The 18,971-nt window shown below is 38.2% G+C and overlaps 2 protein-coding genes across 2 annotated transcripts; one reads left to right on the forward strand and one right to left on the reverse strand.

Moving 5' to 3' along the window:
* Positions 1-517: 517 nt before the first annotated feature.
* On the reverse strand, positions 518-18,971 carry LOC144632640 (AP-5 complex subunit zeta-1-like). Its single transcript, XM_078491318.1, has 25 exons — positions 18,924-18,971; positions 18,699-18,836; positions 18,081-18,273; positions 17,636-17,682; positions 17,169-17,266; positions 15,999-16,111; positions 15,222-15,285; positions 14,194-14,817; positions 13,876-13,913; positions 13,475-13,640; positions 12,740-12,815; positions 12,305-12,407; positions 11,593-11,676; positions 6,507-6,573; positions 5,861-5,990; positions 5,370-5,456; positions 4,827-4,949; positions 3,419-3,554; positions 2,914-2,991; positions 2,728-2,778; positions 2,596-2,646; positions 1,859-1,930; positions 1,560-1,639; positions 1,330-1,377; positions 518-667 (listed from the first exon to the last, which is right to left on the reverse strand). The coding sequence occupies exons 1-25, from the start codon at positions 18,968-18,970 to the stop codon at positions 598-600; spliced, it is 2,784 nt and encodes a 927-aa protein (XP_078347444.1). The 5' UTR covers position 18,971; the 3' UTR covers positions 518-597.
* Positions 8,294-9,527, forward strand: LOC144632959 (adenosine receptor A2b-like). Its single transcript, XM_078491714.1, has one exon. The coding sequence runs from the start codon at positions 8,317-8,319 to the stop codon at positions 9,220-9,222; it is 906 nt and encodes a 301-aa protein (XP_078347840.1). The 5' UTR covers positions 8,294-8,316; the 3' UTR covers positions 9,223-9,527.

Below are 18,971 nucleotides of genomic sequence, written 5' to 3' on the forward strand. Positions count from 1 at the left end.
AACATAGTACTATTGTGTATTTTAATATGACCGGATATCCTAAATTATCAATCTTTTTTATATACATTTCGCCGATAAAAGGTTAAAAATAAAACTTAAGGTAAAAGTTGTTAAAATTGATGCTAAACGTTTTCGATCTGTTCGATCATCATCAGAGTGGATGATGATCGAACAGTTCGAAAACGTTTAGCATCAATTTTAACAGCTTTTACCTTAAGTTTTATTTTCAATCTTTTTTAATTTATTAAAAACTGGAATAAGAATTCCTTTTCTAAAATCTTTTAAAACAACAAAGTTCATCTCTATTCAGTTAAGAATCTCCCACCCAGGTTTCACCTTTGCCGATATATTGAAAACTCGGAGATGACTCCATGCTAAATTCATTAATGCCCTCGCTTGCTAAACTTGCACTCAAAAAGAATTGTCGTAAACCTGTGTCATTTCATCAGAAAGCAGTGGAAGTTTTTTGAGTTTTCACGCAATTTTTTTGGGCGATCATGGGCTCCATATTATGAAGAATTGACCGTTCTACACGAATCAGTAAACACAGGTTAGAGTTCCACAAGTCTGGTGAAAAAACGGGTTGTCCTGTTGAATTCACGAAGAAAGTATTGTGTCACAAGTGCGAAGGAGAAGAGGTAAAGACGAGTTTCGGTCTCTGTGCCACCTAAAATAAGATACACAAACAAAACATTAGAACAGGATAACATAGTGCGTTAAAATTGCACTGGTGAAAAGGTAAAGCCCACTATCGAGCCAAGTGGCTCATCAGGCTGAAGCTTATCCCGGTTTCTGTAGCATTAAGCGGCCAGGAGTATTTCTACTTCCCCTTGGATAGGATGCTAGTCCATCGCAGGGTTACCCCAGCAGTAAATTCGCCGTTACCCATTTAAACACCTGGGTGGAGAGAGGCACTATGAGAGTAAGGTATCTTGCCCAAGAACACAACGCAGCGCCCGGCCAGGGCTCGAACACGGACCGCTTGATCCGGAGTCCAGCGCGCTAATCATTAGGCAAACGCGCCTCGCACTCCCACAAAATTGCACTGGTAGCAACATAAAACTTAGGTCCTGGACGTTTCGTCTGAAGAAATAAAGTTCTTCAAAGCCGGAAAGGGCTGCTCTTTCGGAAAATCCTCGTAAAGTTCGTGTTTCCGTTGCCCACTGTCCTACCAGAAATAGCACGAGCACAGCGCCAGAGGATTACGTCATGTTGCGAAGCAGCCCCTTTGCTGTAAATCGCAGGCTCAGGGTTCGTGATTCGGTTTCTGATTCGTACGTATTATCTTTCAGAAAGAAAAAAAAAAACAGAAATGGTTTTTTGACTTACCTTCCGCTATAAACTTCTGAATCCGGGCTCAATATCACAGGCGCGACGCTAAACAGAATAAATATTGCAAAGTTAGCTTAGTTTCTTTGGAGTGTTGTTGGGAAAGGCACGCCACAGTCACGCCAAAGAAGCATTGCGTGACAACCCTGTCAACGTTTGCACACAAAACTAGCACAACTTTTGCAATGAAGGAAACTCTGTGTGATGAGAATTAAAACAGTAGTACTTACTTGGGTAGTTTAAGAAGGTTGATAAGTTCCTGGGCTCGCATCAGAAGATCTGGGTAACACTCTGGGTCCGAAAGAAGCTCCTGGCAAAAAAGTTTAAATTATTACTTTGGAAAGTAATCGGCCCCCAGTTGTTTTAAGACAAAATCTTCTTTTACAAGATTTTGACTGTGATTCCTCTATTTCTTTTTATTTAAACAACATGACAAATTTCCAGGCTGACAGAAAATAAAATAAATAGTAAGGAAAAAATAGTCTTTCGTGACAACAAATCTTTGTTAATAAAACAAAAGAAAACTCACGGGTTTTTGCCGCACTACTTTGCTCAAGCACAGAATAGCTCTCTGCATGACATCCTGACATCTTGATGCAAGCTACAAGGGAAACAAAAACAACAATTTTAATTAAGTTACGTTGAGAGAACTTAAAACTGTCACGGTTAAGGCCGATTTACACGGTACGATTTTGTCGCATCCGACATGCTTGTGACATGCTTACGATAGGCCTACGACACGAATTGTGTCGTGTAAATCAAACCTACAACCCGCTTACGACTGTTGTAGGTCTGTCGTAAGCTTGTCGCATACGACAAAATCGAGAAAAGATTGAGCCTGCGGTTCTCGGCAGAGATGTGTTGCTAAGCAACATGGGGTATCGCAACGGGATATCTCTGATTGGTAAATAAGAGTTCCCGCTTTCACAGCCAACAAAATGGCGTCAGGCAGCTCGCAGATACAAGAGGAAGACCAGCCGCCAGATAAGCCAAACCCGCTCAAATTGCAAGAAATCGGAGCCAGAGGCAAACCAAAGGTAAATAAAAAACCACGGGGTATCTATCTGGCGTGGAAAATCCCATTTCATCATCACATCAAAAAACATACTTTAAGAAGAAGTAGCATATTTTTCAAAAACGATCATAATTTGAAGCATAATTTGGAAAAAAAATCGGGCCCTGCTAGTAGCATTATTTGCTAGTTTTACTAACACAATGGATAAGGGCCCAAATTCGAGGTCGGGATTGAAAATGTTTAACTATTACCTTGGCCAGCGTTGTCATTAGAACCGAGACAAGTCTACCACTGAAAGAAACCTGTGAAAAAAAAAAATAGATAATGTGACTTACAAGAAACAAAGATTTAAAAAAGACGCTTAGCAGTGGAATGATTTGTACCTTTCCCGGTGCATTCTGCATCACAACTTCATACGTTAAAGCTTCAAACACCTAGAGTTAAAAAATAAAATTGGCTAAAACTCCAGATCACCATTCGATACGATGGGTGAAACGATGTACAAATACAAATCCAACGGATAGAGATAAAAGAAAAAGGACTGACATAAGGGAGAGAACTTAGTTTACCTCAAAATACTGAACAATATTTTGAACGGTGCATCCACTATCATGCGTAGTCGAGGCAAACTCGCCTATGACCCACACCTATTTAAAGATACAATTACACACAAACTAGTTCAAAGTCGTATCACAGTTTCAGGATTAATTTTCTGACACCTATATGCGATACCTGGAAATAAAGCACTTTTCGATTTACGTTCTGCGAATATTCCATAAGACACGTGCGACCTGTTCCAGTTCCGGTATAGCTTATGTGGTTTTTCCTGCGCTTGCAGCCAAATATGTGTTTTAGAGACCTATTTTTTAGGGAAGAAGGCAGTGGAATAACAAAGCATGACAATGACACAGTTCAGACAATAAGGGAGATTTTCTTCTAAGACATTTTTAGGATCTTCTTCGTTTCTCAAGGATAAAGAGAAAATACATGTTTTTGTGAGAGTCTCACCAAATCTCCTCCCATCCTAAATGAAAGCTTATGGGTTTCATTTTCCCGTTGTTCTTACTAACTTACCAAGTGAACGTAAAAGTTCTCTTTCGCTGGGCCGAGGTTTTTCAGTCCACTGACAAAGTCCATAATATCCTGTTGATACCTGACAATCAGGTTTGGGTATTTCTGACACAACTGAACAAGCCGCTCTGACAGCAACCTAGTAAATACAACATTGTTGATGTGAGTGACTAGTAAACTTCTTTACGAAGGTAAATCAACCGATAGATGTGCTGGACCAAGCCAAACGTACCAGCGTAGAAAAACGCGGTTACCAGTTTGCAAATAAATGCATTTCTGTCAGAAAAATGTGGGCATTTAGTCTATCCACACTAATCTCCAGTTTGTGCAAGGTGGTCAAGGTAACAAAACACCCACAAACCGCTAAAGAGTTGTGTAGGAACCACAAAAACAAGCATTGTCTCCTGAGAGAAAAGGCTGCAAAGGCCCCTACAGATTCGCGGTTCCTTCGTTACGTGCGCGCACTGTCAAGCCGCTTGTTCCACTAAAAAAACAACCCGCTCCTCTTACAAGTCAAACAGCACTTTAAAAATATACAGCCAATTTTGATGCCAAGTTCTAGAAGTAAACACTAACGTGAACATTCTATCGCGTATTCAGGTTGTTTTGTATTTATCAACATTCTCTTTCTAAAATCAGAAGTGATTACTTCCGTATATCATAGGTGACAAATTACTCCTTAACTTTGGCGCGAAATTTTAACGTTAATTTATAATTTCACATGTGAAATTATAAAATTGCCATGGCAACGTAGTTAGCGGCAAGATGGCGTCCGGGATAAAAGCTGTTTTAAAGCTTGAACTTTGTACATTTTCGCTTGAATTTCATCTTAGCCAGCTAGCCTTGGCCATGTAATGAAACTTTTGATATTTTATTTTTCAAAACGTCAAAACGACTTCAAGACCTAGGCCAATTACATAAATGGCATCGAGCGGATTTTTTAGCGTTATACACGGGCCCCGTTTTCAGTTCATTCAAGACGAACTATGGTCATAATGTGAGAAATAATTGACAGTTGATTCATGTTTGAAACTTTTTGACAACAGCAAAAAGGAATCTCTTAATGGTTTTCTTCAAAGAGTCAAAAACTAGCGAATTTAAGCAAAATGTGTGCTTTCAACTTTTCAAACCTCGGAGTTCGCGATGCAATATACCAGTCAAAAACCTACGATTGCAAGCGTAATTTGTCACCTATATATTAAAATGTAACCAAATGGTATACTCGTGAAATTAGGAAATAATTTCACTTGCATTTTGTCAAAACGCGCGTGAAATTATTTCCTAATTTCACTTGTCACCATTTGATTACCCATACTAATTTCGATGTTTTTATTACGCTTTGGAAAAGGTCGTAGGAGCTTCTTCTTCTAAAAGAAGTAAAACCCTCTTTATTGAAATGAAAGTGACATACTCGTGAATTTCTTTCTGGTAGTTTTGTACAGGATACAGAAGTCCAACTCTCTCCAGTATGACGGGAACCATGCGACTGGCTGTCTCCTCGTCTGCTTCTTCCAGGATGGTGGAAAACATCACACTAGTGAAAATTACAAAACAAAATATATTTGCCAAATTCACTGGACAACGGGAGAAGTTTGTGTCACTGCACGAATGATTAAAACCTTCCTCAAAACAAAATGCGTTTATAAATAAAAGGTTAACGCTAAATGGTTTCCATTAGGGAGCTAAGAGGAAGATCCAATAATTATTTTAAAATGGAGCTTAACTACACAAAAGGGCAAAACAATTTTATTACCAATCTTTGCAGTTTCATTAATTTTATCTCACCCATAGTCTTGCAGTTTCTGTCTTAAATGAAATAATACTGAATGCTTTTAGCTGTTTGTTAAGCGATTTCCGGATACATTTTGGACGTTGCGATACAAAATGTGCTGGAGATAATGCTGAGAGCACTCACTCTAGCTTTACAAGGGAATGATTATAAAACATTGCTTACTTTAGTAGCACTGGAGCAATTTGCGCAGATACAACAACACGAGGTTGTTCCAGCCTGTCTTCTAACAAAGAATGAAGTGTTGCAAGTCTGCAAAACAAAGAGAAATTAAAGGGAAAAAAATCTAAAGTACTACAAAATTCTCTTTTCAAATAGCTGGGATCTATAATGGCCATGCGCACGTTAATACATAAATGACTGGTTTCTTTAATTTACTTTAAAAATTTTTACGATTGTTTTATCCAATCAAAATCAGCACAAGCAATCACGTGCACAGTGAAAATTCTAACGTCAGCGTGGCGTCACCGATAAATACGTCATTCTGCCTAGAATGCCGCAAGTAAAAAAGGTACTTATTCTCCTAGCCCCCAACGCAGTCGTTCTAAGGGGCGATCGTGATACACTGCGTGGGAGGCTAATATTCTCCCGACTACAAGTTCAATCTCGCATTAAACTAATAATATCTTAATAATAATTTATGAATTGAGCTTTACTTGTCTATGGTGTCCCCCTGTCCAGCCTCTAGTCTCATGATGTAGCTAAACAGAGGCTTGTACTCCGGGTCCAAAAAATAGTCAACAGAAGACTGAACGAACACCATCTTATCGCCATTGCTGGCTCTTGCTGTTGGATAAAACACCCAGAAAAGAATAATCAAATTGATGCTCATGGCTTCTTCAAAGCTCTTCATTACTTAGATTGATAATCCCTTTCTAATGGTTAGTGCGCTGGACTGCGAATCAAGAGATCCAAATGAGAGCTTTGCTTGGGGTATTGCGTTGTGCAAGATACTTTACTCTTGTAATTCCTCTCTCTAGCCAGGAGTATTAATGGATGCTGGTAAATTGTTTCAGCAACGTGACTGGAAGATAACATTAATTGGACTGACATCCCATTCAGGGGGAGTATCAGAACTTCTAGTTGCTTAATGATGCTACGTATACAGAAAACGGCGGCTCGCCATCAGTTAAGCTTTTAGTGCAAAAGAAAATTTGCTACAACACATGGTTCACGGACAGAAATTGCCAATTTTAAATTTGTTTCAATTTTCGTAAAATCTCCTTTACGCTTAACATTAACATTACTTCAAATAAAGTGACTGTGTGAATATCAATTTGACAGGATGTTTCAATACGATACCTTTCGTGGCCCAAGACGTACACAAAGCGGCAGCTAAACAAGGTAAATCCAACAGTGTGTGAAACATCTGAGTAAAGAAAAACACAAAACATGCAAGAGTCGTGCAATTGATGTTTTCTTTAGCCTGTGAGTAAGCTATTTTTCCCTTCACCACCACCCCCAAGAGAGCCTGCTCGTAAAACTGACACTTCTAAACCTCACGGCTAGGGTTGTATCCTTCGGGGTGCTTACCATTTGCCAGACAATCAGGTTGGAGTTACTATTGAATAACGGCAAGGACTTTTCCAAAATCTGACCACGAACGGAAATAGAGATGACGTTAACATTTACTTTGACAACAAAAACCACGGTGACGTCCTTTAAAGAGGACAATGGGAAACGTGCCAATGGTACAAAAATTTCTCGCGTTCTGTTCCAAGCAGGAAGATAGGAGTACCTCTGGAGGGTCTCTAGAATTTCCAAAAAAATTTCCGGAAAGTTATCGAACCATTTGATTTCGATCAAAATTTTCCGGGTTTTTTTTTTGGCTGAATGATATGACACCCCCCGGTTCATGTTGCTATGTTAATTAAAGAAGCAGTATCACCCACGCACTGTTCCAAGATGGCTAAGAACCTTTGACATGGTTGCCACAGACATAAGTTTTCAAAATTCCCTGACTTTTTCTTGATACAAACAAAATTTCCCTGACCAAATAAATTCAAAATGTCTGACTTAGTAGCAGCCTCAAGCCCCCACTTCCAAGAAAAAAATATAGCTGAGATCACATTGACCTGAAATGTTTCTTCCAGCCATTAATTGTATAAAGTCAGCGGTGTTATATTCAAATTTTCCCTGACTTTTTTTTTCCCGACTTTTCATCAAAATGTCAATTTTCCCTGACTCAAAATAAAATTCCTTCCGCTCTAGTAACGTTCCTACAAGACGTGCAGGGGTATTTCAAATCCCACCCGACTCAGTGAGTCTTTTCACTTCACTGCCTTTTTCGTAGCATTAGCAAATTTAATGAAAAATAAACGCAAACTTAACATTTGTTTCACATTTCCTTCGCGATTACACAAAAGCACATATAATTATTTGCACAAGATTTGTAGGTGACTCACAGCGAACAGATTTATTGCTCAAGGTTTGTTTCATGTTTACTTAGTGTAGAAAGCTGAGTAAATCTATTTCTTCCGCAGGTGCAATTAGTTTGGCGTTTTCCAACTTCAAGAATATTTACAAAAAACAAAAAGCTCGACCATAACTACAGGATTTTCTTTCTCATTCAGGTATTGCTTATCTTGTATGAAATAATCAGCTATTTTCACCCCATTGAGTGAAAATGAAAAGAATTAGGTTTCGTCATTACATTTCTAGCTGAATTTATTTTATCAATTTAGTTACTTTGACATGTTTGAGGACATAAAAGGCGTCACAAAAGCCGAAAGATTTATCCTCAGTAAATAAACATCTCTATCCGCGCGCCTAATTGTTCTCCCACTCGAGAAACGTTTGAGTTTTGACACAACAAAAATTCCCGACACACGGACGAAGAAGCTGTTATGAATTTTGATTGGTTAGTTACCTGCCCGCGAAATTCAAAAGGAAGCAACGACCAATCGGAGACACTGTACGGATCACTGAATAGCTTCGTCATCAGTAAGGAATTTGACAGGGCTTAGAGGACTTTTGAGTGGGGGAAAACTAAACGCGTTAAGAGAGATGCCTATTGACTTAGGTTACAACATACGCAGCAACGATTTTAATATTCAGAGCACGAAGTTGGTGATACGACCCGTGGTTCACACGGTTTTCACGGTATTGCACAATGGTGATATCCAATTTTACCGAACGAGCATGTTTGTCAAATTTTGGAATACCTTACCAGTTGTTGACTATTTCGGTGTTCAACATTTTTCTGTCGATTTCTGCAGTTCTAGGAAATATTCTGATCCTTGTAGCTCTTCGCAAAGAGTCGACCCTTCATCCACCGTCCAAACTCTTATTCCGAAGCCTTGCTTCATCTGATCTATGCGTTGGTCTTATTTCACAGCCTCTCTACGCTGCCTATTTGATGACTCACTTGAATGAAAGCTGGGCGATTTGTCGCTACGCATTTGAAGCAGTTTTTATAACTGGTTATCTTCTGTGTTCAGTGTCTTTATTTACATTGACTGCAATAAGTGTGGACAGACTTCTCGCCCTGTTATTGAGGCTAAGGTACAGACAGGCCATAACTTTGAAGCGAGCTTACGTGATCGTTGTTTCGTTTTGGGTCGTGTCCACTGTCGCTACAGCAATGTACTTTTGGAACTACCTTATAACTTTATGGTGTGGCTGCGTAATCATATCACTTTGCCTAACAACCTCAATCCTTTCTTACACAAAGATTTTTGTGACTCTCCGTCATCACAAAACTCAAGTACAAGGCAATGTTCATCAACAACAAGCAAGCCAAACAACTCCAGTGTGCATAGAGCGATACAAAAAGGCAGTTGCTAGTGCACTGTGGTTGCAGTTGACAATGGTATTTTGTTATCTCCCGCACGGTATAGTTACAGCTTTGTGGGGTTACAATGAAATGTCGTCATATGTATTCTTCGCTAGACAATGTACAGCTACGTTAGTGTATTTAAACTCAGCACTGAACCCCATTCTTTACTGTTGGAAGATCGTTGAAGTGAGACAAGCAGTGAAGAACACAATCAGACAGTTTTGCTGTTCATCAAGTTAGCTTTCGAGTAGTGAAACGAACAAAAAAATGTTGTGGTAGAAACTGGTTACATTTTCTGTTTGCTGTATGAAACAAGCTTTGCAGATAAAACATTTCAAGAGTGTCTGCTAGCAAATTAATTATAACACAATGTTACAGTGAGAAAAGTTTTCTTTACTAGCCTTTTAGAATCGTAATTATTTTTCCTTTCCTTTTCTTTCGCAGATTTCAAACGAAGTCTGTTTGTTATTATTTAATCTAGTTAACAGTCACTTCTGAAGATGTGTGTTAAAGCATACGAAAAAACGTCAAGTTTTTAAAATCAAAGTTTTTTTCGAACATGTGTTGTTTTAAAAGGGTTTAAAATGTTTTCAAACTCGGAGCGCAAATAAAATTTAAAAGCGTGAAATATTTCGTCTGATATCATCCAGACTTCATCAGTCACTGAGGTGGTGTTTTTTTAAGATGAATGTTAAGAAGACATTTCACTGCCTCGGGGGAGTTAAAATTCTGTCATAAATTGGAGCTAATTCAAAACCATTGTCTCTATTTAACAAAGGTTTTCTGAGTTTTATCTCAATGGCCTCTTTTACCCGGCGTTTAAAGGTGTTGATTTCGGTGGCTAACACTTTTGCCTTGCTTGTGTCTACCGAGTGGCCCTCCAGTCGACAATGTTCATGAATGGCTGACGAGTTCCTCGACTGATGTTCTTTCATTCTGGTTTCCAGTAAACGGGACGTTTCGCCAACGTACTCCTTGTTGCACTGTTCACATTGAACCTGGTACACAGTTCCGCATTTCTTTAGATTGGACGTTTTGTCTTTGACATGTACCAATTGCGACCTCAGGGAATTTACGGGTTTATGAATAAGTGTGACCTCGTGTGACTTAAACGCTCTTTGAAGGCGTTCAGAAATTCCTTTGATGTATGGCGCTGAAGCGTAGATTTTCTTCTCGTTTTCGGGCTCTTTCGTTCCAGACTTGGAATGTGGTATTGTTAGCATCCGCCAACTATGTGGTACCGATATGTTGACGACACGATGGCCAAGATTCACGAACATGCTGTCGATTCTTTCTCTGATCACTTGAACTCGATTGATCAGCACATCCAGTTCACTTCGGAACAAGAAAAGGAGGGTAAAATCCCGTTCCTTGACACCTGTGTACACGTAAACCAAGATGGTTCTACCAAGATCTCCGTGTACCGTAAACCTACGCACACGGATCAGTACCTGAACTTCCACTCAAATCATCATCTTCAACACAAAAGAGCTGTAGTTAACACCCTGATGCTGCGAGCCCAGACCTTGGTTACCGAGGACGAGGACAAAACAAGAGAAGCCCAACACGTGAAACAAGCTTTGAAAGTAAACAACTACCCAGATTGGATGCTAACAATACCACATTCCAAGTCTGGAACGAAAGAGCCCGAAAACGAGAAGAAAATCTACGCTTCAGCGCCATACATCAAAGGAATTTCTGAACGCCTTCAAAGAGCGTTTAAGTCACACGAGGTCACACTTATTCATAAACCCGTAAATTCCCTGAGGTCGCAATTGGTACATGTCAAAGACAAAACGTCCAATCTAAAGAAATGCGGAACTGTGTACCAGGTTCAATGTGAACAGTGCAACAAGGAGTACGTTGGCGAAACGTCCCGTTTACTGGAAACCAGAATGAAAGAACATCAGTCGAGGAACTCGTCAGCCATTCATGAACATTGTCGACTGGAGGGCCACTCGGTAGACACAAGCAAGGCAAAAGTGTTAGCCACCGAAATCAACACCTTTAAACGCCGGGTAAAAGAGGCCATTGAGATAAAACTCAGAAAACCTTTGTTAAATAGAGACAATGGTTTTGAATTAGCTCCAATTTATGACAGAATTTTAACTCCCCCGAGGCAGTGAAATGTCTTCTTAACATTCATCTTAAAAAAACACCACCTCAGTGACTGATGAAGTCTGGATGATATCAGACGAAATATTTCACGCTTTTAAATTTTATTTGCGCTCCGAGTTTGAAAACATTTTAAACCCTTTTAACTATGTATCCGGAGCAGGAAACCAATATTTTCAATTGTATGTGTTGTTTTGTTTTTACAGTTACATGTTATGAACATGTCCAAAACATAGGCACGCAAGGCGTGCATGAGCGTTTTTATTTGTTTACTTTTTTCTGAGGTTGGGTCTTCGGAATAAGTCTCCACCCCCTCCCCGCCCTAAACAAAAAAAAATAATAATAATAATAAATAAATTAAGTACCACCCAGCCACCTATCTACCCACCCACTCACACACCTACATACCAAACTATTTACCCACATTTAAAATATTGAAAGTGCAATTTGTTGCATATCATATTGGTTTTAACAGGAAATAAGTACAATGTATACCTCAACAGCAGTGTCCTCATTTAGCATGGCTGGCAGCATGTCCATGAATTCCTTGAGATATGTGCGTGGATTCCACGCCAAGACCTGTATTGGTGTGTACAAGAAAATATATATTACTCAACACAAAATCGAACAACCTTGAACTGAAATTCATAAGGTCTCTTGGTTAAACACTGACTGCTATTGATCTGAAGCAATATAGATGGTAGGTATATGTTTGTAGTTGACAGGGTAACAAGTCTGTCTTGAGACTTGAGACTTCAGCTCATCATGGTTCAGCACTTAACTTCAGTCTCTGTATCACGAAGCAACCAGGGCCAGGTTGTTCGAAAGGTGATTAACGCTAACCAAGGATTAAAAGATAATCAAGGTTTTAATTCCTTTTGTTAAAAAGGGTTTTCCATAGCTAATGTTTTGTGAAGTTTGAGATTGGTCCACGTCAAAACTGGGGGAGAGAAAATATAAACAGAAAGCCTCAAAGAAATGGTAAAAAATTGAAACAAAATTTCACGCTAATCCTGGATTAGCTTAATCGTGCTTTGGTAGTATTGCTTCTTCTCCTGGATGAGATGCCAGGCCATCACAGGTTTACCCCCCCCCCCCCTCTCCTTCAGCGTGAGTTGTGTTAATATGTTCCATGTATGTGAGTAACACATATACTGTAACATTTATTAACACATGGGATTCTACTTTAATAACCAGCTACACTCACCTTTAATAAATTTGGAAAATACTTCAAAAGGATGGTGGTTGATGTGCTAAGTCTTCTCAAGTTTTCCAGACTGAAGAAAATGATATCAAATGCAAGGGAAGAACTAAGAGATAAGAAAAAAAACCCGTTATTTAAATGCTAAAAAAACTAAAATGTTAAGTTATGTTACCTACTTTTGGCATCATTATTTTAGTAGTAATTCTAGTTTGATAAAAACGAAAAAATTACTTTGTATTGTCTTCACGGTAACAAATTTGTCACCATTTGGCAAAAAGTGTTGGTCGTCACTTCATGTACTGAACGAGAAAAACACTAAATTTTTAATGAATGAACTTGGTGCAATCTTGTTTTGTGGTCCAAGCAAGCCCTTTTTCGCTGATATCATGTTAATGTAAACGAGAAAATATAATGTCAAAAAACCATGTATTAACATACTTGGCATAATACGAACTTAGCACTGGACCCAGCAGATATTGACAGGCAGGTTCAGGATCAAGAACAACTGTTTCACCTGCAATCAAATTAGCAACACAGATCATCTCTACTGAGAACCACGTTTATAACACAGAAAAACAAATTTTTGACTTAACAATAAGTACAATTTTACGAGAAGTAAAGGTACAAAGCTTTGAGGTTGAAGATTTACAGAAAATAATTTTTATTATTGTCTTGAAGACTTGAGAGCACTTCCATGCCAGCCTTGGCATTTCAACTTTTTTTCCACTGAAGTAGGGGCAGTAACAATTTGCTGAAAATGCACCTATACATACGAAATGTATTCATTCCAAACTGCATGCATGTTCCAAATTGTGAGATCTTCAAGGCCTTTTAGACATCGTTGGTTTTGGAGATGGATTTAAAATACTGACCATGTGTTGACTGCATGGCCACGAAAGGTCAAAAAAAAAATTAACTTGCACCTGCATCTCATAGCAACTGTTGGCCTCCAGGACAGACCAAATTCTCTTCCCTTGAAGAGCTCTTCATGGACAGGACATTTGGCCTGTGTTAGATACCAACGATAGCTATAAGTTGTGGCTGTGAGTGGAAATTTTCTTCATTGCCAGTTTCAACTCAAGATTCAACATAAGTGGCCAGAAAATAAACAAAAAATAGGAGAATTAACCTTTCACAGAGATTTATACAGAACCCGCATCCTGCTGTACTCACCATGATTAAGTAGAAATTGTACTACAGGAATTAAAACCCTTTTCCATCTGTTCACATCAGACTTGACTCGAGTATAAAGTCTTCTTATAATCTCAATAAGTTTAGGAATTAAAGACTTGTCTGTCATGCATAGGATGTCCAAATTGTAGATGGCTTCAACAAGACACTGTCCAAGAAAAATAAAATAAAATCATGACTGCATAAATAAAAATTCATTGTAAATTTATTCAACATTACTGGATGAAAAAATTGTAATGTTTGAGGCATGAAATAACTGAAATATACTGTAATGGTGTGATAAGTACACACCCCTCCCCCCTCAAATTACCTAGATCAGTTATCTCACAATTTGTTCCCAAGACATCTTGCAAAATAATGTTAATTTAAAGGTTAGTACTTACTGCCTCAATTAACAAGTAATCTTGATTCTTGCTTGGTTCTGCCAAAAAATGCAGCAATTCATTTCAAACAGGTTATCATTAACAGTGTAATGTGTCAATTAATTAGATCTAATGCAAGCTTCATATGCTAATGAGATGAAAAAATGGTATAAGAATCACCTGAACAGAATCTATCACAACTCTTCTTATTAATTAATAGACCACTTTTGAAATCATAGAATCGTTGAATTTGTTTCAAGCACAAGGGGAAGAAAAAAATGTTACAAGTCTTAATTATTAATCGATATTAAAAAAGACAATTGGTTACACATTTCTTACTTCTTTCACTTTGTTCCAGAAGCCTCAGGCAATATTCACAAGCCCTCTCTTTCAGTTCTTGTTGACCAGTTTTTGCACCATGTAGACTCGAAGGAAACATTTTGGAAAAACTTAATGATGACATACTTCTCTGATGTTTTCCCCGCTGTGCTGTTGGTTTTCCCTGAGTCTTGACACCAGTCTCCTCGGGATCAAGTGGAAAGTTTAAAGGAGTCTGGGGTCTAGAGTCACTACCACTGGACCGCTCATCTAATGATCGTTCATCAGGAGATCTTCCAAGGAGGGGGGACTGGGACAGAGACTGGTTCTCAGACTCCTGTGGTGAGGAGCGTGACAAAGGTATAATAAAACCAGTAGAAGACTGGGAACCAATGGATATATTATCCATACTTGATTGACTTTGGTTGAGGACATTCTGGGATGGAGATCCATACGGATGAATTGGTTGGCTGAGATTTTCAACAGAGCCTGGATTTGAGGCAGTTGAAAATATCACTGGTGAACGACCGTCTCTTGGAGAAACAGAATTTGATGTTGTGGTGGTAAACGTTGGGTGGTGAAGCCACGATCGCAACATAGAAAAGCTGTGGATGTTTAAAACTTGGTCTGGGAAACAGTACTGGGCTGTGAACCAGAAAACACAATACACTGATTAATAAGTTTTAACATGCCTGAAAAAACAAAACAGAGTATTTAAAGTTCTCAAAAACAATTGTGTATGTGCTGCCACAGCAATTAGTTATTCGGGACCTACAGATCTGAGTATAAGTACAAGATTCAGTTTGAGTATGACTATTCAAAAACCTAGTGCTTATGCTTTCGATTATCATATTTCACACCAGTTTATTTTTCAACTGGTCAGCAACAGGGAGGAGTGAGGGCTCTGGGAACGTAACTGAATTGAAATTCGAAATTCGTACTTGTATTTGTTCTTGTACTCCAATCTGAAGGTCCCTATTGTCTACATCTCAGTTATTCATTGTCTATGCCAGGAATTTTTTTAATTTTCAAAGTAATTCTTTGCTTACCAATACTCAACACTGTAAAGAAATATCTCGATGAAGTTCCATCAATTTCAGTAACCAGCTGATACTGCAAAGAAAAGAAGTGAAACAGATATACATGTACATGTACACTGGTCTGTGAGCGGTGGCAAAAGGGTCAAACTAACACATTTCTTCCAGCTACTACCAAGCTAATCCTGATCAAAGAGGGAATTCGAATTAGCTGGGGTGAATTGGGTCATACGAGAAACAATTTTTCTAATATCATTCAGGGGCGTAGCTAGCCTATAGACCCGTAGGCCCGGGCCTACAAATTTTTCGGCCAACTCGTATTTTTAAAATGTACAATAGAAATGCAATATTTAACATATCTTAGCATCAAATATGTCGCAACTCCCCTTTCATGTTGAGATCAAGGCTCATCTAGCAAGTGCAATCTGTGGAGCCTTCTGGGTTAGCCAGGTGACAGGCAAACACGCAACGGCATGTGCTGTTAAAAAAGTGTGTTTATGAACGAGCGAAAATTGGAGCAATTTCTTGTTATGAAATGTTAGAAACTGTTTAGAATTTAGGAGCTGTCGAAATACACACAGAATCACCAAATAGTAGGAAGGAGAAAGCACTTCCTAGGGTATTGCTTTCAAAGCCTTGCCTGGTAGACCCCTGTACCCCTCAAAAGGCGGCTTGTAAGGCCTACAACTCTTCAAAAAGCTGGCTATGCCCCTGTCATTTTTGGACATAATTATCATTGAACTAAATACTTTATTATTTATAAGCAGTAATCAAAAGTTAATTGCTAACCCCCTTTGCCTTTCCTCCTCTGAATATCTGTCTCTGATAAGGATTAGGTGCTGACACAGTACTGGCATTTTTTAACCAGTTGGCCATTTGACGACTAACTCCATCTGCATCATCTACATAATTAAATAAACAAACAAACAAAAAAGTAATTGTTTTACAAATTATAAGATAAGATAAGATAAGACAAGAACTTTATTTAACGTGGCACTCCACTTACTAGCTAAAAGCTACTTTACAGGAAACTAACTTTTTTTTATTGCAACACAAAGAACACTACTTACAAAACAAAAACATACACTAGTTACAATACTACTTACAAAATAATATACTACACTACTTACTGAACAATGCTTCTAAAAACTACAGTTTTTTCACTACTATTATACAGGGTTTTTTTGTATGAATTATTTGTTTTATAATACAAGCTTATATACACACTTGTCTAGTAACAATACATACTAGTTATGCAACGCTCGAGTAGTATACTATGGAATATCCCACAGTCACTGTATTTTCTCGGTATACACGAGCCGGGAGGTGAACCGAGAAAAAAGTGACTGAATTCCATAGTAACCACGAGAAAGTGATACTTTATACCGCCAAGAAAAATGCACTGCGAGAAACGCAGCGCAGATGGGAAGGTGGGTGCCGCGCCTTGGGGTATTTTCTATGGCATGGTATAAATAACAAATACAGAATTCACAAATAAGAAAATAAATGAATAAACACAAAAGGAATCGTAAAATTAAGCTGACAATCTTAAAAGTTAAAAATCTAAAAAAATCTAAGAATCTAGTTATCTATATATATTAAGTGCATGTATTTAATGTTCATCATGTTGGAGTTATAGGTCTTACTTAATATAAAAACTAGTGAACCAACATCGTTTTCCAGATTTACTTCCAACTTCCTAACACAGTCGGGGGAACAAGTGCCAGTTGATTGCGACATCACTTCTCTGAGAAATGAATGAGCCCGCAGTTTTCGTCCCAGAAGTTGCTAAGCAACATGACATATTTATACGTGTGACGGCTTTCGGAGTACTTGTGAGCGATCACACTAGTTTTTGATTGGATGAAATGATTCGGGAATCCTTTGATTGGAATTTTCAATTAAAGACAACTCTGTTAGAGAGATTCTGATGAGAGTAAACAAAAAGTATATAACAACCTTGTGATATCAAGTTGTCATCTCTGTGTATTAATAACTGTAATGATCCAAGTGACAATGTCTGTAACTCCACAGGAATACCAGGATTGGTCAACCACCTGAAAAAAATTGGATAGAACAATTTAATAAAACTTAATTACTTCATATTTATATCTAAGTATTATCAGTATTAACTAGGAGTTATCAATAAAAATAAATAAGTCATAACTTAAGTCATTTTCAGTCTTAAAGATGATTTCCATTCGTTTGGAGTTGGTTTTTTTTTTTTTTTTTTTTTTTTTTGTGTTTTTTTTTTTTTTTTTTTTTTTTTTTTTTTTTTTTTTTTGAAAAAAAAAAAAAAAAATTTTTTTTTTTTTTTTTTTTTTAAAAAAGGGGGGGGGGGGGGGAAAATTTAACTGTCCATTTATCATCGTCTAATCCTATAACAACATAACTTATGTAGCATGATGTCACACAAGGTTACTTACTGAACAAGCTGCGGAATGTGATTTGTCCAGAAGCCATGCTCTTGACCCTATACGATGTGCATTGAAACATACGAAGATCATAATATTAAGCAATTTAGGGGCTGGCGTGTCACATTATTATGTGTCACACAATCCAAATGGTGAACATGTATGCCGCAATACCCTAATCTTTAAAAGTAAGTTATAAAAAATGTCTTATGTCATGCCACCTTATGTCTCATATTCTCTGGTTGTTATAGTGCCCCTGTTGCAAACTCGAGTAACGTTTACAGATACTACTCAGATTTCAGGCCAGTATTATAAATAAAATAATACATAATTTTAGATTCTTTTGGCTGAAAATTATTTCAGACTCAATCTTATGCAACATGCATACCATATCTACCAGCTTTTGGATATATCCTTTTGAATGATTGCTTGATACTAGAATGTAAATAAAGCCTACCTGAACCCACACCACAGGCAAAATGATTGGTATATTTTTCTGCTCCACAGGGGGCTCCATATTAGCAATAACTAGCTGGCTGGTGGGGGATATCTCACGCAAGATTGCAGAGCAAAGAAGTCGCAATCTTTTAGGGCCTTGCTGAGGTTCACTGGCAACATTTTTCAGTTCATCAATCAATTCCTGTGGCAAACTGATAAGAAGATTGACTAATGGTTGTGCAACTTGACGATTGGAAATGAAAATTGGCTGATGCCATTATACCTATCCTAATCCAGCCCTCCCCTTTAACCAGCTTTAAGGTAACTGATCGAAGTGGAAGACTTGATGACTCTTAAAATAGTCTTTGATTAAAACTAAATTGTCCCAAGAAGAGTACAAAGAAAATATGAAAAGGCGTAAGGAGAATTGATTGCGATGCTAATATAGTCCTTTAGCTTACTGACTCTCAGCGCCCTCTCAGCCTGTCATGAACAAACAAAAGCTTGAAAAGGTGTAGTAAAGTTTTTAAGGTACGTAAGATTATTTGGATAGGATTGGCACTAACTCTTGACATAACTCTAGAAAATAAAGCAGTCCTACTAAAGTCGAAAACGATTCCAATAAAATTAAGCGTACCTTCTCCTTTGCCTAGTTGCAGCTAACAGCAAAAACAGTCGCCTTAAAACATTTATACACTCGTTGCCTCGCTCACGGCTGTGCAAAATCCCGAGTACTTTGCTGCAGAATTCTCTGAAGTCTGGGTCTTGCAAAAGCCTGTAAGTTGGAAGTTACACGCATACATACTTTAAGTTATCACAGAGCACTAGATCATCTAGGTCCAATGCAACAAAAGTCAGTTACCTGGCTTGTTTCACAACAGTAGAAGGATCCTTCGACTGGTCCGCCATA

This window comes from Oculina patagonica, chromosome 12 (assembly GCF_052425735.1).
Source record: "Oculina patagonica isolate OP01 chromosome 12, crgOcupat, whole genome shotgun sequence".
In the NCBI taxonomy this organism is placed as follows: Eukaryota; Metazoa; Cnidaria; class Anthozoa; order Scleractinia; family Oculinidae; genus Oculina; species Oculina patagonica.

What these genes read in the sequence shown, in the direction of transcription:
- LOC144632959 (XM_078491714.1), top strand. Translation starts at nt 8,317, where the DNA reads ATGGTGATATCCAATTTTACCGAACGAGCATGTTTGTCAAATTTTGGA.
- LOC144632640 (XM_078491318.1), bottom strand. Translation starts at nt 18,970, where the DNA reads ATGGCGGACCAGTCGAAGGATCCTTCTACTGTTGTGAAACAAGCCAG. An exon ending in TAATGACAACGCTGGCCAAG is followed by an intron (nt 1,931 to 2,595) that starts GTAATAGTTAAA and finishes TTTCCCTTGTAG; the next exon opens with CTTGCATCAAGATGTCAGGA. An exon ending in TCAGAAGTTTATAGCGGAAG is followed by an intron (nt 668 to 1,329) that starts GTAAGTCAAAAA and finishes ATCTTATTTTAG; the next exon opens with GTGGCACAGAGACCGAAACT.